The 21,845-nt window shown below is 32.4% G+C and overlaps 3 protein-coding genes across 3 annotated transcripts; 2 read left to right on the top strand and 1 right to left on the bottom strand.

Moving 5' to 3' along the window:
• Positions 1 to 7,171: 7,171 nt before the first annotated feature.
• LOC130797857 (pre-mRNA-splicing factor SPF27 homolog) lies at positions 7,172 to 12,798 on the top strand. Its single transcript, XM_057660644.1, has 7 exons — positions 7,172 to 7,501; positions 8,871 to 9,046; positions 9,708 to 9,791; positions 10,308 to 10,377; positions 10,515 to 10,648; positions 10,743 to 10,801; positions 12,488 to 12,798. Exons 1-6 carry the CDS (start codon positions 7,256 to 7,258, stop codon positions 10,798 to 10,800), a joined length of 768 nt encoding a protein of 255 aa, XP_057516627.1. The 5' UTR covers positions 7,172 to 7,255; the 3' UTR covers position 10,801; positions 12,488 to 12,798.
• A 128-nt stretch (positions 12,799 to 12,926) lies between these two features.
• On the bottom strand, positions 12,927 to 14,592 carry LOC130797858 (protein MIZU-KUSSEI 1-like). Its single transcript, XM_057660645.1, has one exon. The coding sequence runs from the start codon at positions 14,404 to 14,406 to the stop codon at positions 13,687 to 13,689; it is 720 nt and encodes a 239-aa protein (XP_057516628.1). The 5' UTR covers positions 14,407 to 14,592; the 3' UTR covers positions 12,927 to 13,686.
• Positions 14,593 to 16,374: 1,782 nt separating this feature from the next.
• Positions 16,375 to 20,238, top strand: LOC130797856 (ataxin-3 homolog). The gene is made up of 2 exons (XM_057660643.1): positions 16,375 to 16,780; positions 19,190 to 20,238. The coding sequence occupies exons 1-2, from the start codon at positions 16,532 to 16,534 to the stop codon at positions 19,754 to 19,756; spliced, it is 816 nt and encodes a 271-aa protein (XP_057516626.1). The 5' UTR covers positions 16,375 to 16,531; the 3' UTR covers positions 19,757 to 20,238.
• Positions 20,239 to 21,845: the final 1,607 nt, after the last annotated feature.

Genomic DNA, 21,845 nt, shown 5'->3' with positions numbered 1-21,845 from the left:
TTTTAGTGTTCTATAGTAAATAAAATTAAATTTTTTACCAATATTTTCTTTTTGAAAGTCGTATAATTCAAGTAGCTATTGTTGTTGTTAGTTACTCCCTCCGTTCTTTTAGTTTGTCCACCTCACTATAACGGGTAGTTTCAAAAGTTTGTTCACTTTAAAATACTTTTCATTTTTGGAAATTCTTTTTCCCTAATATACCCTCATAACCCCTCCCATTTTTTCCATTATACCGGTATATTCATTCTCTCACTCCCTTATTTCTCTCGTATGACTCGCCCCTTCATTATGACCCCCTTAATTGTTGTGTCTCTTTGATCTCTCTTTTCCTCACTCTTTGTCTTCAAACTTGTCATTTTCGTGGCTTCTTTGAACCATTGCCCGCTGTTAATCCCTTAACTTTAGTTTATTTTTATTGAACTAAAATAAAGATCGACTTTTTCTCTACATTTTGAGGTAAGTTTCATAATTTTTGGCCTTAATCTCCAAAATCAACCCCCTGTTCTTCAACTGCTATTAACATTTCTTCAATGCTTTGTTTTAATTTGATCTTTCTTCCTTGTTTTTTTGGTTTAAATTAAAAAAAAAACTAACCTAGATCATATTTTGATTTTTGAGTATGGAAAACAAGAGATCTACTAGTTCTTCAACAATTCCTAGTTATCTTTATGATGACCTTTGTGATTATGGAGATTTATGTTCGTGTTCCTTGCATGGCCGGCCATACTCATACTCAAATGAGATTTTAAGGTGGTCTAAGAAAGAACTTGAGGCCTATCAAAAGTCTATTGAAGATGACGCATGCTTACAGTATCGCGAGACTATTTCTTCTCCTCTTTCTTATTCATACCTTAATGGAAAAGATCCCCTTTTGAAGATTGTTAATTTTGTGTATGATTCTATTACTAAAATGACTCCTTCAAGTCCTTCTGTTGAAGAAGACCCAAATTTGATGGTTCCTGATTCTCCTGAAGAAGTACTTGTTGCTAGGGCAAAAAAAATCCCCTAAGAAACATTGTTGATGATTGTAAGGCATTTATGTTTATATTTTTTAATTTCGTAGCTGAGAACAATCGGAAATTTGGGCTTTAGGATGTCATTTGATCTATGGGTGATTCTGGATATTGTTTGTTGTTGGACGAATTTTGGGTTTTCTGATTTTTGGCTTGTTCTTGTTTGATGTTCATAATTGTTTCTATTTTTTGTTTGATGATGTTAGGCACTGACTTATGTACATTGGTTATATTTTCTGTTCGGTGTTAAACATTTTGATTTTTTGATGATTTGTTTCTGTTTGCTCTTCATCTTTGTCTAAATTTTGTGTTTGATGTTGATCACGCTGTATGTTTATTTTGATGTTGAAGCCCCAATGATGATTTGTTTTCATGAGTTCCTATAAATTTCATAATCTGAAAAAATGACTTTAAATTCCTAGTTGAGTAGCTTTTGTTAAACTTCTAAAGTCACTATGTTATATGCATGTTCAGTGGCATTCATTCTTTTTTTATGATTGTTTATAGTCTGAGAGGTTTAACAACCTCTATGATGAAACAGGGGGCTTTTTTGTTACTGATAACACTAATAAAATGAAGCCATTAACAAACATGTACATTAGCCATTGATTTCAGATTTATTTGCAAAGTGTTGCTCCTAAGATTGTTAAGAAACATTTTTAATGATGATTTTTCATAACATAAACTGAGGGGCTTTGTTCAAAAATTTCATCCTTGTGTCTCCTTGATTGCTTGATCATAGGCTTCTTGCATTGCATTGGATAATTATGTCACATCTTCATTCTCTGCTACTGTTTGTGATGCTTGCTGATTTCTGTTTTGATCAACAAAAGCAACAGCTTTCCTAATTAGCTGTGTCGGAATTCGAACTTGAATTATAAGCCTCCCATTATCTTCAACTTTTTTACCAAAATGAGGTTGGACGTAGTCATTACATCCCTTAACCTTCAATATCTCATTTAAGTGGTGCTGCAATGAAATCTAGACATTTGTTAATGTCTTTGGATGAAGTTCCGCATATGCATCTTCAACTGCACTAATCAACTTTGTCATATTCTTTGGCATTTTCTTATGCATCAATGATTGAATGCTTCTAAAGAATTTCAAGTCCAAGATGTGACAATTTGGACTATTAGGAGGTTGTTGTGTAAGAATAAAGGTTAACCCACCTTGCTTGTTGTGTTGTCGCCATATTGGATCATCATTTGTAATGTGCACTTTTGCATTGTCTTATTGAATGAAAATGATTGAAGGTCCTTCATTTGGCCACTTTCTTAGTATTGCCGGAATGAGATTTTGGACGAGCATGTTTCTATAAACTTCTTGAGTGACTCATTCTGTTGGCTTAATTTCAATTGACCCCCTTGGCCTATTCTTCGAGTCCCTCACGGCTACAACCCTATTAATGAAGGGAAAAATTCCTATTTTCCCATCAAACGTGCATTGACCATGTCAACTCCATCTTGGCCTAGCAACCGCCCCTAGGAACATGGCCTTCGGTATGAACTTAGATGACTTTGCTGCCCTATACGGGATCTTCTCTTTGTGTGCAAGGTAAACTCTTTGAGTTTTTTTGGTTAGATAAAACCATTTCTCATCGTAACATTCCCTTGTATATTAGATGTCTTTGAATGTTATCTTCTTGGATGAGACTCAAAATTGACTCCACCCTTCTCACTTTATTGGCATCGGTTAAAGCCGAGTGATGAGGATTTGAATGTGCCTTAATTTCACCTCTTTTGATTAACCTCCAAACGGTCGATGGTGCCAAGTCTAAACAACTTGCAACATCTTTTACACATGTACGTTCCCCCATTGGTCTGGTGTAACACCCTAAAAATAGGTCGAACTTTTGAAAACACCTTTAATAAAAAACATGAGCCAAAACCTACTCATGAGAGTGTTACCGCCACATCTATTTCTAATAAAATAAATGTAAGGTTTAACGACTAAGAAATAACTTAATAACTTTAAATCCAACAAAGGGTCTTACAACATAAGAAAAGACTGAAACGCAATCTATGTTTATATAAAATTTAAACAACTTAAGGTAAAATTTAAACTGAAATACGACTCTAATAAAAGCTATGTTTCTAGGTGATCCTCACTCCACGATTCCCACGCAATCAATAACCTGCAACATAAGAGTGCAAGAAAAACAAGGAAAAAACTCTCAAAATCAGGAAATTGAGTAATTTCAACTCCATCCCATAAAACGATTAAGTTTGAAAATGATTTAAGAAAATAAAATATAATCAAATTGAATATAATTTTAGAAAATAATATATAGCTGAGTTTAAAAAAAAACAATTTGTAAAAACAATATATATAATATCACATAAACCAATTTATTAATTTGATATTTAATAAAGACAAACACATAATCAATTTTTAATTTGAGGGAACGAGAACGCCAGTAGGCCGAGGCTTTACCCCTATACCTACTTCATCAAGAGGTCGTCACCCCAAATAATCCAAGGCCAGCAGAGTAGTCTCAGGGAACCCTAGTGTGCACACCCCTTCTACTTGGATCACAACAAATAGAAGGAAGACCAAACATCGTATCAAGTATCAGAAATAATGATACCTGTCGGCAGCTATACTAACCAAACAGGACAACTTGTTCATCACCCTTATACTTGGATCACAACAAATATAATAGCTTCATTTCCCTCGTGTTACACTTTACGTGATTTAATATATTTTAATAATTAGTCGCGTGCACACAAACATGTAATCAAACATACATTATACATTTTATTTTATGATCATAGGTTTTCCCAAGAAAAATATATCTCAAGAATATTCAATTGCAATATTAATATCATAATATTTTTCTCCCAAATTCAATCGCATTTAAAATCATTATTAAAATAATAATATAACTTTCATCAAAATAATAATATTATAAGTATTTCTCTTTCAAATTAAACCGTATCTAATTTCGTTATCAAAATAATAATATAAATTTCATCAAAATAGTAATTATATATTCAAGTTTGACAAAAATAATAGTAGATATAATTTGAGAATATATAAAACATAATATCATACAAAATAATGTCATATAAAATTATACATTCTATTTAAACACATTAATTATCACTTAGCACATAATATTAATGGGATAGTCCTAATTAGATGGACATTGAGAATTACCTTGTCACGCGATCCTAGACAAACGTACGCTCCTAATAATCTTTGTCTACGAATTCGCTGTCTACACGATAAAATAATATATCTCAAATTAATACCCCGATCAACCCAATCAAAATAAATAAATTAAAAGACTCTCGACTTATATTTTATAATTTATTTAAAATGACAAATTTTAAAATGTAGTTAAAATTTTAAAGATTAGTCGTCATAGTTTTAAAAGAAAAGGACAAAGTTTAAATAATAAAAAGGATTATAAAAAAGAAAATATATATAAAGGTGCTTTAGAAAACTTAGGAAATTTGGTACTGGTTACCAATACCCACGAAAAGAAACAGGGGAAAGAAGAGAAAGGAGGAGAAAGGGAGAGTGAGAGAAAGAGGGAGAAGGAAGAAGGTGTCGGTCGGCGGTGGCTCCGGTGGCCGCCATCGCACGCCGGTGGTATCCCGGTGACCGTCGTATCGCCGGAAAACTAAGGTCAGAAATAATTTTTTTTTTCCTTTTTTCAAATAAAAGATAGGTGTTTTTCAATTAATAGCATAAATTTTTTGGGTTTTGAATAAAAAAAATTTCTAACAAATAGATGAAATTCATACCTTTAATATCAAAATTTTGCCTTTTCTTGATTAAATTTTAAGCAATTGGAAGATGGAGGAAGTAGTTTGTAGGAGAAAAAAAAAGTGTGAGTAATAATAATGTGAATAAACTAAGGGTAATTGGTTTAATACTATAAATGAGGTTAGTTATAAGATTTAGAGGGAGAAGTGGGAAGTTTTTTGTTAATAAGGTGCTTTTTTTTTTTATATAATTTCTGAATTTTTTTTATAGATTTATTATTACTATTTTATTTATTTATTTATTATTATTATTTTTTTTTTTAAAAAAAAAAAACGGATGTTACATCTGGACTCTAGAACGCTTGTAGACACCACAACTCTCTTCCTTCCACAGTTTTTGTATTTTGAATCAACAATGTATGGTTTGTTTGCTTCTTTTGATTGTATTGCCCTTTTCCATAAATTTCTCATGGTTATATGATGATAACCATATTTTTCAGCAATTCTTTGGAATGCTCCATGAGGTAATGTGTCGGTTGTTTGCATTGAGAGCATCTCTTGAAATATTAAATGCCTCATCTCACTACTGAGCCTTAGCTTATGATGATTGTCGTGTCGTTCTCCTTGCTGCTCAAACATTTCTTTCGGTTCTTGTTCTGATTCTGAGTTTGATTGAGGATCATATTGGCTTGAACCAAAATACCATGCCCCCTCAATTTCATCCTCACTTCCTGAAGCCATGAATAAGGCTGTGATGCAGTGTGCAACTGGATTTTTTTGTGGGTGATTGGTTACTGTTTTCAGCACAGCAGCTGCTGTACTTGGGGTTTATGGACTGATTCAGTTAATTGTTGAATTTTTTTGGGATGAATGGCTACTATTATCTTCAATTAAGGTGCTGTGTTGAGAATTGTGGTGATGATGTACTGTTCATTTGTACCTGCTGCCTATATAGCCCCTTGCAGAATTTGGAAAGTCATCTTTGCTTCCATTTTTGGTTCTCAATCATTATGCTAAATTAAGAAAGTGATCCATCTATAGTCGAATTAGCCAATGAAATGGATGTGTATATATTTAAGTATTTAGAATTTTCCTTCAAAAACTTTCCAAAAAAGGAAAGAGTTGTAACCAAAAACATAATTCTGTTTTGGCCCTTTGTAAGTTGCTCTACGGTTTTCCCTTCATTAATGACAATCCTATTTTATTTTTTTTTTGTTTTATTTTATCTTTAATTAAAATACATTTTCTTTCTCATAATACCAATACAATTATTACTTCACACTACTATTCAATTAAAATAATACCCACTTACTACAAAGATTTCACTTATCTTAATATGTATGAAAAACCCAAATAGGACAAACTTAAAAGAACGGAGAAGTAGTTAAAAGTTTGATTTATAATTTAGGTATTTTTGCTCTTATTTATTATTAGTCTAAATTCAATTGTCATTTAGTTCCAATCCAAACCAAACAAAATCAACTTTTCAAATAAGAGAGTTCAAATGCAAAGCCTACATCAGAAAAACTGAATTAGTTAACTCAAACATTGAATTTACAAAAAAAGAAATTTTTACTCAGTAATAAGTCTGAAAAATGCCCCTTAAAAATCAAAACCGCATCAATACTGTATACAAGTGGTGCTCAACTCTCTTATCTTATTTTAGCTTTATTTTCTTTTTTAGTTTGTTTATAAGATTTGCCATATTTTATTTGGAAAATTTTACATGGTAATACTGAGGTTTTGGATTTTTCACGTAGTAACCAAAATTTTTAAAAAATTCACGCGGTAACCTTGAAGTTTATCAAATTGTTTCATCGTAACCTTTTTGAATATAAAACGTTAGCAAACGTTAATTTCAAAGCTTTAAGGCTTTTGTATGCCTATTTATGCGACTCACCATTTCAAATGCCATCAATCTCAACCTTTTCACGCGAAACATAAACCCTAACTCTACCATCTTTGTATTTGGGGGAAAAATATGATTTGGATGAAAGATGGTAGAATTAGGATTTATGTTTTGGAGAAAAAGGTTGAAATTGATGATATTTGAAATGGTGAGTCGCATAAATAGGCGTACAACAGCCTTAAAGCTTTAAAATTAACATTTGCTAACGTTTTATGTCCAAAAAGGTCACGGTGGAACAATTTGGTAAAACTCAGGGTTACCACGTGAATTTTTTAAATGTTTTGGTTACCACGTAGAAAACCCAAAACCTCAGAATTATCACTTGAAATTTCCCATTTTATCTTATTGACATGGCCTATCATTCTTTTTAATTGTCATTTATATATTAATTTATACCGTATACAATTGCTTTTATTTTTCATTAAAATTTTTTTTTTCATACGCATCTCATACGTACTTGTAGCAAATATGCAAACGGAGTGTAATTTAAAATAAAAAATGTATATAATTGCTTTAAACCGGTTATGAACCTAGCTATAATCCGTAGTATTCCATAACTGAACCCCGTAACCCCAAAGTCTATTTGAGTCGGCACATAGGCAGAGAATCGTTGATTAGAAATGGGAAGCAAAAGCGGGAATGGCGATATCTTGATGCTGGAGGCGCCCATTGATGCAGCACGACCTTGGGCCAGTGCTTCCAATGCTGAGACCATTGATGCTTTGCCTTACATCGACGACGACTATGCTAATCCTGCGGTTAAGCAAGAAGTGGATCGCCTTGTCGAGGAAGAGATGCGCCGAAGTTCCAAAAAACCCTCTGATTTCCTCAAAGATCTTCCTCCTCTTCCCAAACTTAATTTTCAGGTTTCTTTTCCATTATTTCTTTTTACGAATTTGTGAATTTTCTATATTAGTGATGCAATTTTTGTTTGTTTCCTTAGATTATCTTTATTTTTGAGTTTCTTAGTTTGAATTAGGATTCAGAATAATTGCCTTGTTGTTGAATATAGGTTTAGCTCTTAAATTGAATTGCTTTACCTTTAAAAGAATAAAAGTGTCAAGTAGGCTAAATGACCTAATACAACTTAAAAAATGAATAGCATTATTAAGAGAAATTTCTAACTAGTTTCACTAGGGACTCAAATCAAATGTGATTACATTAGAACATTCCTGCGTTTACCTTACCTCAACTCTTTTGTATATTTGCGTTGGAGCATTTGTTGCTGTACCATAAGAGAACGGAAGGAAATGTTTGCTCCATAATGCCAAGTAGCTGTGAAGATTGTGAAAAATCTGGGATGCGGTGCGGTTGCTAAATTACTTGTTTGTCAATACTGGGGCAGATCCAAAAAATGATGTTGATGAATAAAAAAGCATTATATTCAATAATGTTTGATTATGATAATTGTCCACATTAAGTTTTCACAATTTGAAAGCGATACATAATATCTTCATTTAACAAATATTGAAACCAATTGCGTTCAAAATAAGTTACAACTTACAACAATATCATAGTCCAATTTATATATGTTTTGCCATTATGTTGAGTCACCTAATTCTCAAACCAATTGCACCCAACCTACAGTTATTCAAAAGATCATGTAGTTAACTAAGTAATCCATCTAGTTCAAATTACAAATAGCAATTACTAATCATTTCAAACACAAGCAATAATAGAAAGTTTAACTTCAAAACAGAAAAATTAATCACATTCAGTGTTTGTTAGTTATGGTATGTATAAGTTCATGATGGTTGTCAAAGTGCATAAGGTTATTGTAGTAATGGAGAGGCTATAAGGACCATTTAATAGTTTAGTACTTGTGTTCTTGTAGATGGTTACACATGTATAAAAATAAGGATGATTATAGAAGGAAGATGGATGTTTGTTTTAGTTGGGATGAGAGTTCTGTCATTTAAGTTGATTAAGAGGCCACTTGTTGGATCTTATATCTCTTAGAATCTAGTGTTGTACATTGTGTTTTGTATATCTCTTTGAAGCCTGTATGGTTTAAGTTAGATTTTTCTTGATGAATTGGATTGTCGAGGAATTTAGGTCAATTCAATTGTTGGTCATAGTTCCAATTGGCATAAGAGCCTTGCTGCTGATCTGCTACAAAATCAGTCAAACACAATTTGTCCCTGTAAAATATGAAAGAAATTAACCCAATACGTGTTTGCAATATATTTAGTGCAATTTTTGATAAAATGAGGAAGATCCATGTGTTTGTTTCAGGATCACCCGATGCTTGCTAGAGAATATGAACGAGTTAGGGCTGGGAAGCCACCAGTGCCACTAGATACTTCTCGCTATATACCAGATGCACCATCTATGAATAAACATAATGATGAAACAGCTTGGAAGCAAGCCCTTCAAAAAGCTCAGCGCTTGCTACAGCACCAAGAGATAAGGTGAATAAATATGTTTATTGCATTGTGATTTGTGCAGATTCCGTACAATGTCAAGGAAAAATTTGTCCTCTATTAATTTGAATAAAATGTTCTTGGTGTTGGATGTCTTTTTACTTTTCCTGATTGCATATCATATCTAAATTCAACATAATTGCTTGTAGTGTGCTTTGAATCTTTCATAAGTTGGGCTACAGTGAAATAATAAATATTTTCCTCTGGTGACTTTTCTGATCTATTGATTTGTACGTTTCAGACTTTCTTTATGATGCCTTGTGATCCAATTTCGTTTCTCTTTTCCTAAGCTAATAAGATTAAACATAGCATTTCGTCTTTTAGTTTAAGAGGGGTTAGGGTTTTTTTGGTTGTGTTATGCTTCTTGATTTATTGCAATGCGATCCTGTCTGTACTTGTAACTCAGTAAGTCATGATGGTGCTGCTGAATTTATGAAGGCTAACATGTATTTGTCTCTCTAGTGTCCTTTTTAGTTGGTTTTTTTTGCATGCATACTAGTCAAAAACTATAGTTATCTTCTTTTCTTTCTTGAAAATCAAACTTTCTTGGTCCATTTTCCCTTGTCTCTATCAACTTTTATGTGCATAAAAGTTCTTACTTCCTATTTATTGTTTAACACATTTGTCTTACGAAAACTATTGTTTCTAGGCTGGAAAATTTGGACTTAATTTCGAAGTACGGCCCTGAAGTTTGGAAACAATACAACCAACGACTTGAGGCTTCATTAACAAGGTTGGTTCAACTTGTAATGTTGTGGTTCTTCTGAATTCTACCACGAAAAGCAATAATCCAAGCTATATTAAGTCAGATATGCACCCCCTCACGGCCTCACCCTCTTACCTAGGGCATTGAAGAAAGGAAATGTAAAGCATTAATTGAGTTCCTTGTAAAGAAAAAGAGGGGGGAATTTTCTCATCTAACTTGTCTCTTTTTACTAAGAAGCATCTTTGCCTTGGATTAACTCATTTTAGTGATACGTGTGTCAAATGGGATGCTTCATGCATTTATCTAATTAGAAACATAAGCTTTACTTTATCTAGATTCTAGGTAAACCTTGGGGAAGGATATCTCGGGAAATAGTGATGGGTGTTACACAAACATGACAACAACTAAGGAAAGTCTTGGTTAACTTCAGTATAACTTAGTACTTAAGGGTTGTTTGGTATGAAGATCGGAAAGGGAAAGGAAAATCAAGAAAGGACTTTGCATTTTAAGCTAACATCTTTTAATTATTCATGTGCTACCTAGATTGCAAGCTATGGCGACCGAACACAGTGAGAAGATTGAAACGGTTAACAGGGAAAGAAAATATCATCAGGTACCCTATTTTGTTCTTTGCTTCTCTTAAATCAATCACATCATTGCATTATTATTGCATTTCAATTTCTGTAACTATATTTGTTCTTACATTATAGTTGTGTTCTTAATTTTATTATTTATACTTTCATTCATCAGCAAAATGCTGGCAACGAGTTAAACGTTTTATCTGCACAATGGAGAGAGCTTTGTCTAAAGAATATTGAAATTCAAGAAGCTTGTGCTAAAAATGAAAGTCAACTTGAAGAATACAGAAATGAAGCTGTTGAGAGGTAGCATATTAAGCCACTAAAGTTCCCTTACGTTTTATGAAGCCTCTGGTTTATCTGTGGCTTAACTTTATTGTACTGGTGACTTTGTCTACAGAGGCTGGAACCTGGACGTTAGCATGGAGAATGGTTCCTCAGTTCATGTGTCATACTGAGGTATGTTATCTTGTGTCATACAGTTATATCCAGTTACTGTGTTCTGCGTGGTTGAGTTGTATTCTTGTGGTTCAGTTATTGTAAAAACCTATGTTTGAAATCTGCCAGACACCTTAATTAGGACTCCTCTTCATTAATTTTTAAGTTGCCAAACATTGGCATCACTAGATTCCTACCATACCTGGACACACAAGGCTATACTATGCTAATGCCTAAGCCCTAACGCAGGGGCAATTAGCCGGAAGTATATGCAGCATTACTTTTACTGTTATGAGGTTCTTTTATCTTTATTTCTGCTCTTACCAAAGGTGGTTTACAGTAGATACACTGGAGGTGAAAGGTAACTGACTAATTACAGTCAGATAAAGTAGTTTACTTAGAAGTGAACTTTGGTATAGTTTAGTGAGGTGAATGACCTACCATGTGCTAAATTCTTCCGATGATTGGAGGGAATGCTTAATTCCAAACTATTCTAGATGACAAGAACAGTTTAATACCTATTTGATTTTTGTCAATAAATGTTTTAGTAGTAAAATAAGGAAAACGGTGGGAGGATATTGGTTGCTAATATGTAAACTGGTGATTGTGTACATTAGTTGTCAACACTGTTTATTATGCTAATTTCCTACGTCTGAAAGTAATTTTTTTTAACATGTGTATGTTCAAAATTTATTTATTTTAAATAGTAGATGAGATGTAAATGGGTGCAGAGTGAGGTTAAAATAAGGTCTGATTAGGTACAAGTTAAACCTTGTGAAATTGAAAAGCATAGTCTACAGAAGGGGTGGGAAGGCAGATGCCAAAATGGCTGTACCACTTGTTTTTATGAACTTGAGATGATATATCACGAGTCAAAATGTACAGATGATATGGAGTCAATTATGATGAATCAAGTCTCTTCTATATAATTAGGGAATAAGGGATCTTTGTAAGAACAACAAATGAATTTTGGCTGAATGACTTAGATAGTTTGATTCTCTTATGTGCGGGTTTTTCTTTGTCTCCTTTATGCCAAACAAATAATGAATCGATAGAGATAAATTTGATCATTTCGAGTATTACAACTTTGAAATGACCTATCGCACGATCCTATTGCTTGTTGCGCGCTACTTGATTAACTAGTGAAGAAATTATACATGAGGTGTACTGGTTAACAAATCAGTGAATCATGGGGTGTGCTCTCTGCTTCTCTGTCATTGATTCACGTACAATTATACATGAAGAATTGGTATTCTATTTAGCTAATCTTTAATTTATACCGGATGTATTTGAAAAATAACTTTTTACTTGACTTTTGGCTTTTAAGTTGAAAAGTTGACTTTTATATTAAAATAAAAAAGCTTTATGGTGTAACTTTTTCATTGATTTTTTTGTTTTTTGACTTAATTTTCTTTGTTAAACAGCCAATAGCCAAGAAACAAATTTTACCTAACATCTCCATTAAAGCTTACTCAAACAAATGACTTACAAATCAATTTTTCCAGCTGATCAAGCTCCAGCTAACAATTATTTGTTTTGATCAATTATATTGTTAGAATGATTTGCAAGTCCTATATTCTGATGTGTGATTGTATAGTTTTTGCTACACAGCTAAATGCTAATTGCGAATTTAGCTGCCCATTAGAAGTATTCATGATTCACACGAATTGCTTGCTTTAAAGGGTGTTGTTGCTGTTGTTGTTTCAGCCAGCTGAAGGCGGGTAACTGTTGGACTACCAACTCAATCAAGTTTGGGAAATTTCTCCTTTGAGCTGCAACCGGGCTTTGCTTTGATGTTTTTTGAATGCTTTACTGTATCGTCGTAGAGAAGTGATGCTTCACAATGTTCTTTCTAGCTGTGGTGTCATGTGTAAAAACAGGGCTGTTAAGTTTAATAGGGCACAAACATGTAATATTTTTGTCTCATTAAACAGTTGTAAGTTAACCTTAAAGAAAGCTTATTAGTACATTTTTATTTTGTTTTTGAGAAGGTATACCATATACTATACAAGAACTTAAAATCTCGTATTATAATTTAACAACAATATCCAAGCCTTAACTTCGAGATATGTGGTCTACTAAAAGATCATCCCAAAGCTTTGTCCAGATTCAACAATCAAAACAAACGAGTTAAAAATGAGGAGATAAAAGTTAGAAAAATGTATAAATATGAAAAGATTAAATGTGCAATAGAATTTCACAATTTTCTTACTATTAATCTCTATCTTGGCATCAACCTTTCTCTACTTAAATAAAAGAATACCACAAACTCAACCTAGTTTACTAAATACAACCATAAAATATGACATTGGTTGTGTTAATGACTCCTTTACATTTGTGACAATCAACCACTAATTGCATAATTCTCCCTTAAATTGGATTTGCTACACTTACCTTTTTATCGTACTATTTCGTGTTATAGGTCTTTGTTATTATTAGTAGACATTTCTCAAGCCGAGCCAAATATGCACAAATTCTTGTATGAGATGCTCTCACCGTAAGACGCACCTTATATATGGGTTAAATAGCTCAATTATACAAATTATCAACATATGTAATTTTTATTTTAGGTTCGTCTTATCAATTGATGATCTCTCGCAAGAATAGCTCAATATGAAATATCTCACTGGTCGTAACTTTATGTCTTTTAAAAGGGTATAACACATCGTCCTACAATCCTCCACAAACCTTATTCCTTCTATAAGCTAAATATACCAATACTAGATATGATGATAATAATGATGTATCTTCAATATAAGAGTCTTTACATTAGCCACACCTATCTGTTTTGATAAGGGTAAATCAGGTTGTCCTCCACAAAACCTTTAACCTTCCATATGATGATCCATTTTCAATATCAAAATATTTTCATAATAAATATAGCAAATTTAATAAGACAAGACTTTTTAAATTCGCACAAAAAAAATAGACAACTCAGGTCCATTACGAGTAGCATTAGTATTCCCATAAGGACAAAGCATATACAAAGTCTCAGAATCCTTGGACCCCACAAAATGTTGAAAATGTCCTCTCATATAGGCCATTTCACCATCAACACCTTCAATACAAGAAATTCCAGGTAAAACCCCAGCCCCCATTGACATATTCTTAAGAAGCTCCATTACATTCAAATCTTCATCATTTGCTTCTCTTTTTACACCGTAACCAATCTTATTTCCATTACAAAACACACTCCAAATCGGTTCTTCTAGAAGCTTCCTCTTATCTTTTTCTACCCTTTTCTCACATTCAAAGGCTATTCTTACAGTCCCTATACTCATTTCCTTTTTAAGTGCATTAAATTGCATATCTAATTCAACTACTAATGAAGGAAGAAAACCTGGATTCTCTTGTAATGCGAGACTTACTCGACCTTTTCTGTACCCGAATAATGTACCTGTGACCCGAATACCCGTATGAGTTGATCCATTTGTAGTGTCGGGTAATACGTCATTAGGGAATTTGCAAATTGGGGATATTATAGGGATGGATCTCCAGATGTTCTGGAAGGTTCGAAATGGTTTGCTTCGATGCTTTTTGTGCTTTTTTGGGGGTTCGATTAGAGAGATTGAAAGTTTAGGGGGTTGTGGTTTGTCTAATATTTCTTCGGTTGAGGTTGCTCCCATTGATGGAGTTTTTGTTTGTTTATCAAGAACACCAACAATGGGAGATCACCATTAACAATCAAGTTTTTTGATTGAGAAAGATGGAAATCTAAGGAAAATTGGTGTGAGGAGATTAGTTGTTCAAAAGAGGGATAAATGATAAAATCTTAATTTTGTGGTGATGCTAAATTTGTGGAAATAATCTATCTAAACAAAAGAAAAATATAAGATAATTTTTTTTTTTTTTTTAAAAATTTCTATAGGCAGGAGGAAAGTAAAATTATTATTTTTTTCGATAGACGGTGGGAATAATATCCATGTTATACGATTGAAATTTAAAATGACTTGCTATTAAAAAATTTGTTAACCTATAATTCTCAAATATGAAACAAGAAATTGAAGTTATTTACAATCATCAAAAGATAAATAATTATAAAGAAAATTGTAAAAACTAAACTAATTTTTGCTCGATCCACTGAAAATAAATTTAATTATTGTTACTTTTTAAATAAACCTATTTATTTAGTATAATTGTTGAAAATAAACTCGACTATCGTTTATTGACTTACAAAGAATTTTAGATTATTATAAACAATAAGTCGATTTAGTTTAGCAAATATAACTAAAAGGTGGGTTTATTTAACAATAAATAATAAATTAGTTTATTTTCAGCTAATTAAATAAAAATTGGTTTATTAACAATTTATCGGTAATTTTTTAATCATGTTTACAATTTTCTCTATTCCCTAATGTGTGATAATCATATCAACTGTTTAAAAATCATTAATGTAGTAATAAACAATCTTGAAATGAAAACTAATAAACTAAACGAAGTCTAAATAAACTTCTAAAGAGAACATACATTGAAGTAAAATCAATTATTAATCATTTGGCTTTGTTCACATTTGGTTCATATCAATTCGGCTTGATTACAAATATTTTAAAAATAAATCAGTTTTCTTTTCGATTTTGATTGATTTCCAAGTTAGTTTGTTTAAATATGGATCGATATTCGTTAACATCAATTCAAGTTGGTCTAACGAGTCAAGCCGGGTTTAAACCCTTCTATTATATAAGCGGCCATTTTTTAAAGTTGGACATCATCATCACATTTATTGTATTCCGCTCAAAATAACTATAATTAGGTTTTGGGGAGGAAAGAAAGATGACAACCCATATCCATAAAGAAGGAAGTGGGCAAAGAATCCCTTGGCTCAAGAAAGATCCTCTGAAGAGTAATTCATACAACTACCCACAATTCTACATCTTACAACACAAACTTGACCTTTAACAATAATTTAAAAATAAATATATATAGAAATACATATAAATAAAAGTAACAATAATAGGTAAAAGATAAAAAAATGAGTAAAAGAACACTATATAAAAGGTAAGAAACAAGAACAACAGATAAGTGGGAAAATATTAGTAATCTAAGACATGGATGTCGTATGAGATCTTTTCACAATGGCACAAGTTTATATAATTAACTTATTTCTCTAATTGATCATTATAATGTAAGATTATAAATAATTTTTTTAAGGTTATTTGTGTCATTTTAAATCTTTGAAAAATTATTACTCTCAAACAATAAAAAGTGATCACTACAAATGTAACGTATCACCTTAAGATTGTAAATAATCATTATAAGATAGTAACAGCAAATTGAGACATCTCAATGAAAATGATACCTTCATAAAAACGTCTCATTTGATTTTTACTTACAACATTTGATTTTTCACATCTTTCAATGTACACATTCAATCGTTAATATCTCTGGTTATGCATATCAAAAAATATGAAACTTAGAAATTAATAAAGGTTGAATCGAGACGATTATAAAATCTCATATAAGTGTATTTTAATTATAAATTATCGATAATATAAATGTTAATTTGCTCAATAAATAGTATTGAAGTCAACAATTTTACAAGTAAAAAATAACTACATTTTGGTGACATTTCTTAGATTCAATTTGACTTAGCAGTAAGACCAGCAGTAAAGATAAAACATCCGAAAATATATAGACTATAGAGAGAAAGTGAAATTGTTTTGGTCACTGAAATTAGGGTTTGTTGCTGAAAACATCTCGCAAAACGTGGTCGATTAGTGAGTAATTGGTTCCAAAATTGCACCGGAGTAGAGCATGGAAAGTTCGAGCAATGGAGGAATGCTGTACCACGAAGTTCAAGAAGCAAAATTGTGTGCAGTGCATTGCGTGAATACAGTATTACAAGGACCTTTCTTTTCAGAGTTCGATTTGGCTGCATTGGCTTCCGATCTTGATCGCAGAGAGAGACAGATGATGATTCAAGGTAATGTTGGTGATGCTTCAGGTGATTTTGCTTCTCAAGAGTCCCATAATGTTTCATTGGGTGGCGATTTTAGTATTCAGGTATTGAGCTTATTATATGGAATTAAATTTAAGTTGTTTTTCTCTATTTATTGATGTTATTTGCTAAGATTAAGTTGGATAATGGCTAAGAAACTAAGGATTTATTTCCCTTTTTAAGATGAGTTGTTTTTATCATCTCTTGTTGAGTCACAAACTCACAACCATGGATTCCATAATGACCTTACAGATCTCATTCTTTTCATTTTAATCTATATCGTTTTTGCATTCCTAGTAGTTGTGTACTGCATTGACCTTCTTGTTTGATGAACCACAACTATGGCTTCCTTATTGACCTTGAGGAAACTTTCAAACACATTCATAAATCATGTTGGCTGAAATTAGAATCCTGAGTCCAATAATACTGTCTGTGACTCTTTGCATTTTTTCAATTTTGCCTAGTTACTCTTATATGTCTGTTTTCAGCGCTCACTATCTCCAACAATGTATTTGAAAATTGGAGAAAATGTAAATATGTAATAGAATCTTTGGTTGAACGACGATTTTGATCGGTTTTTCACTAGGTCAAAATGAAAGATATTTGTGAGCTCAAGAGATCCTAGCATTCAACGTATTGTGTAAAATAATGAGCTGCTTACGCAAAAGGGCTCAAGTATTTCAAATTTTATGTATTGTGGAAGAGCATGGTTTGGCTGAAACATGGTGTCAATAATTTAGGATGTTGCAAAAATTATGTATATCCCTCTTGTACCATAGCCAATTAGCCATAGGACATCCATTTGAAGGTGTAGGTTGAAAATTTTGAACTCCTTATCTTTGTTTCCTTCAAAGAATAGAAAAAAAATTGCAGATGTCGTCGCGATTGCAGTATGATCGAGACTAACATTAAAAAAAGATAATAATGGTTAATATGTTAGAATAACATGCTATAATAGCTTGAGAATTTGGTGAGTATTAATGTATGAATGCCATTTTTAGTATTGGTGATTTTGTAGAAAAGCATGGGCCTTTTTTTCGTTTATCACTTGCTTTGTCAGTTGGCGAAAACTCATCTGTGTCTTCTATGGCAACTATTTATTAACCATAAAAAATTTGCATGATTGCGAATGGAAAAGAAACTTCATATTCAAAATAAAGGATTGTAATTAATATTTACACTTTAAGCTAAAGCATCATCTAGATCCCAAGATTATCAGTTAAAATTAAAAACATCATCTACATCTTCCAAGTGGACTTTACCTAAGCATTATCTTCAGAACTCAGAATTAAAATTAGTGCTTCTTAATCTTCTTCTTTGACAAGTCACTAGAAGCCTAGAAGCCGCTGTTACCTGAATTATTATTCAAGTATTCAACCAAATTGGTAGCCAATTGTGGATTTAAGCATAACGCTAATAAACTTTATTCTAATATACATGCACTTAAAAATTAGGTAATGCTGAAAACAACAAATTTTTAGTTTATCCATTATCTTGCACTCATCATCCTCTTCTTTGTTTTGATTTTTCTGTCAAGACGATCTATTATTGTTTGAGGACATGATTATCAAAGAATCTGCTCTTATACAAGGCTTTTAGACCGTGGCTTTACCTGATTGTGGAATGCAGTAACCAATTGCATTCACATGTAACTGAAAACAAGGAATTTGAACGATAAGCAATGCAAGAAATATTTGGTAATTCTGGACATAAAAGAAAATTCAGAAAAATCGATGCCTAGGTGTTAGAGACGGTGTGTAGTTTTTAGGTGGTGACGTGATGTTTATTGGTGTCTAAGACTTTCTTTTCTCACTGTTGTTGCTAGGGATCTTCACTCTATAAAGATCTACTAACGAATACTCCAAAAGAAAATTAGCCCTTGACCAAAGCGAGGCTAGACCTTGACTCTCTCCCAAACTACATCTAATGGATTTGATTTCTCTCGATCAAATGGTTTGACTCTCTCCCAAACTTCATCAAATGGAAGACATTTATCCTTATAACGTTCTTCTATATCTCTCTATCCAAATGGCTCAAATAATAGCCTCTCCTAAGACTCTAAACAATTTGCTCCAAATATCTCTAGCTCTGTTGCAGTTGTGGAGAAATAGGTGATAGTTATCTTCACATAGTGCACCATTTTGGATTAATATATCATTACTATTACTCAATAACACTATTAGGAAGCAACTTCAATGCTTAAATCCTTCTTCAATATAGCTAAAATATTATATTAGTGAAGCAAATTTACCGCAGTCCCTATTTTTAGTATCCAGGGCATGAAATTCTTTTTGTTTCTATATAGAATGACTTACTGTTGTAATCCTGACATTCTGTGCCACAGGCCCGCAAGTAATCTTCCTCAATTGCGTAGTAAACTTAATAAACCACAAAGGGCCTAGAGCTCATGCTATGAGATTGATTTATACATTTTGTCACTTCCAGTTGATAGCAATTCTTGTGGTGTAATGTAGGTCTTGCAAAAAGCCTTGGAGGTTTGGGATTTGCAGGTTATTCCATTAGATTCACCTGTGGCAGAACCAGCTCAAGTTGATCCTGAGCTAGAAAAAGCTTTTATATGCCATTTGCAGGATCACTGGTTTTCCATACGAAAGATAAATGGGGAGTGGTACAATTTTGATAGCCTATATCCAGCTCCAGAGCACCTTTCCAAGTTCTACCTCTCCGCTTATCTTGACTCACTAAAAGGTGCGGGTTGGAGTATTTTCCTTGTGAGAGGAAACTTCCCCACGGAATGTCCACTTTCATCTTCCGAAGCTTCAAATGGATACGGTCAATGGCTGACTCCAGAAGATTGTGTGCGGATATTAAAAGCCTGCAACTCAAAGGGTGAATCTTCACATACTGTTGCTCCTACCAGGAGGCAACCTTCCGATCAGTTTGCATCATTATCCGAGGCAGAACTTCTTGCTATGGAAGATGAAGATCTAAAAGCTGCTATAGCTGCCAGCTTGATGGATTCCACTCCGACAAATCCCAATTCAGAATCTCAAATCCCTTCTACCGAGAAAACAAGTTAAGCTCCGATCACTGTTTTAGCACCCTACCGCCCTGTCCCAAAATTTGTGCACGGTACAGTTTTGGATAATATGACTGAACTCTTCCATGGCTGCAAGGCCTACCGACAATCATTTCCATTCGAGAAGGGAATAAATCTTCCCATTTTTTATACTACAGGGTGTTCACAGTATCACTGTATCAGTATGTAATGTGTGATGCGCATAATAATCATTTGCTTGTTTTCAAAATTGAGACCACTGTGTAAATTGTGATTCTCTTCTTGCTAACTACTCCTACTTGAGGAATTTTATTACATTTTTTTTATAGAATATTTTCGTTCAAACCAGATGAGTAATGATTAGACCGGACTAGATTAGACATCAATGTTGTATTACAAATGTTTATTTGTACTACCGATAAAAGTGGAGGAAAACTCTTTGTACATGTTCCTGATTCCCTTGCTTCAATTGCGAATCTTTGGCTTGGCCAATCTTTAATTTTGGTTTATATTGGATTTTGAACATATCATCCTCAGTGTCCCCAAATAAAAATAACATTTTCTTGATTCACAAAACACGAAAAATGCAATGGACGAAACTAGGGCTTCATTCGTGTAGACTGAAATTGATTAGCTTAAGAAGAGGTTTTGAAAATTGTAAAATGGATAACAAATGGTGAGACAGCCTCAATAAAGAATTAATATAATTTATAATGGAGCTAGTAGTAAAACTTACCTACCTTAATTACAATAATCCTCATACTTAAGCAACTACTTTCCATAGAATAATTAAGACACAAGAACAAGTGGAAGGAAGTCATAGAAATCATTTACTCAATCTATTTCTGTTTAATGTTTTCATGAGAGAAAAACTTGTATATGATTATTTTTGGATATCTAGAAGTTGAAATATATTTATGTTAAATCTTGTTAGATTCATTTTGATGTATAAAATTTTATTATGTATTATTATAATTTTTTATAAAATGTATTTATAGATATTAAAATTTGATTACATGCTTTGAAAGCTATAAAAAAAAACAAATAAGAACAAGAAACATGAATGGATGGAGTAGAATTTTGGACTCCTACAAGTACAAGGAATCCTATTTCCATTTATCAATTTAAGTGGTTGTCTTATCTAAGTTGTATTGTGCAAGGGAAAAAAACCCTATTTGGGCAACGTCCTTTTATGTTGATGGTGGTACATAATAAGACTTACAACTAATAGAATTACACAATTTTAGGTGTAGTTTATAGGCTATAGCTATTGTAACCGTATTTAGCATGTTAATTGAGTGAGGCTATTTTTGGTGTTTCGTAAAAGAGTTTTAACAAATAATTTTTTGTATCAATCTTGAGAAGATACACAATGGTAATGTTTTCAATATTGTTAAGCTTGACATAACAAAGACGTATCTACTCTTATCAAAATATAAATATTACATCAATTTTCATAGATACTTCAACTGTTAATTTTAAAAGTTAATTTCACCAAACATCATAAAAAATGCTAAATTATAAGGATTTTACGTTAGTGATAATTAGACGAACGAAAATTTTCATTTAAAGGTCGAGTTGGCCCAAATACCCATATGTTATTTTTAATGATTTTTTAAAGGTGAGGCGTGAACAACCTTGAAAGATCAATAAAATATGTTTTTTAGAAAAAATTCTCAAAATAAACTTAGGAAAATTTAAATTTCCAAAATAAGCATGTTGATATATGAGCCAAAGGTTAGCTTTGTTCACTGTTAGTTACTAACAACGAACAAGAGAAAAAAGTTTGCCATGACTCTATTCGCTATTATAAATAGCGAACAAATGGGAGACGATATCATAGCGTTTGAAGGACCAAAAAAATTTTGTTTGCTCGCGAACAAATGTTTTTTTCCCTTCAAACGCTATGATATTGTCCCTTTTTTGTTAATAACATCGAATAAAGAATTTGACCTTTTTTTACCAATTTCTTTGTTCGCTATTAGAACCAGCATACAATACCTAACCTCAGCTTTGAAACGAAGACGCTTATTTTACATATTAAAATTTTCCGAAGCTTATTTTAAAATTTATTTTTTAAATAAGTTTTTTTTTTGTTTCAAAATTTCAAC

This window comes from Amaranthus tricolor, chromosome 13, assembly GCF_026212465.1.
Source record: "Amaranthus tricolor cultivar Red isolate AtriRed21 chromosome 13, ASM2621246v1, whole genome shotgun sequence".
Taxonomy (NCBI): Eukaryota; Viridiplantae; Streptophyta; class Magnoliopsida; order Caryophyllales; family Amaranthaceae; genus Amaranthus; species Amaranthus tricolor.
Note: the sequence above shows the minus strand (reverse complement) of the source record. Positions and strands in the feature narration are given on the sequence as shown.

What these genes read in the sequence shown, in the direction of transcription:
- LOC130797857 (XM_057660644.1), top strand. Translation starts at nt 7,256, where the DNA reads ATGGGAAGCAAAAGCGGGAATGGCGATATCTTGATGCTGGAGGCGCCC. An exon ending in GGGAAAGAAAATATCATCAG is followed by an intron (nt 10,378 to 10,514) that starts GTACCCTATTTT and finishes TTCATTCATCAG; the next exon opens with CAAAATGCTGGCAACGAGTT. An exon ending in AGAAATGAAGCTGTTGAGAG is followed by an intron (nt 10,649 to 10,742) that starts GTAGCATATTAA and finishes CTTTGTCTACAG; the next exon opens with AGGCTGGAACCTGGACGTTA.
- LOC130797858 (XM_057660645.1), bottom strand. Translation starts at nt 14,406, where the DNA reads ATGGGAGCAACCTCAACCGAAGAAATATTAGACAAACCACAACCCCCT.
- LOC130797856 (XM_057660643.1), top strand. Translation starts at nt 16,532, where the DNA reads ATGGAAAGTTCGAGCAATGGAGGAATGCTGTACCACGAAGTTCAAGAA. An exon ending in GTGGCGATTTTAGTATTCAG is followed by an intron (nt 16,781 to 19,189) that starts GTATTGAGCTTA and finishes GGTGTAATGTAG; the next exon opens with GTCTTGCAAAAAGCCTTGGA.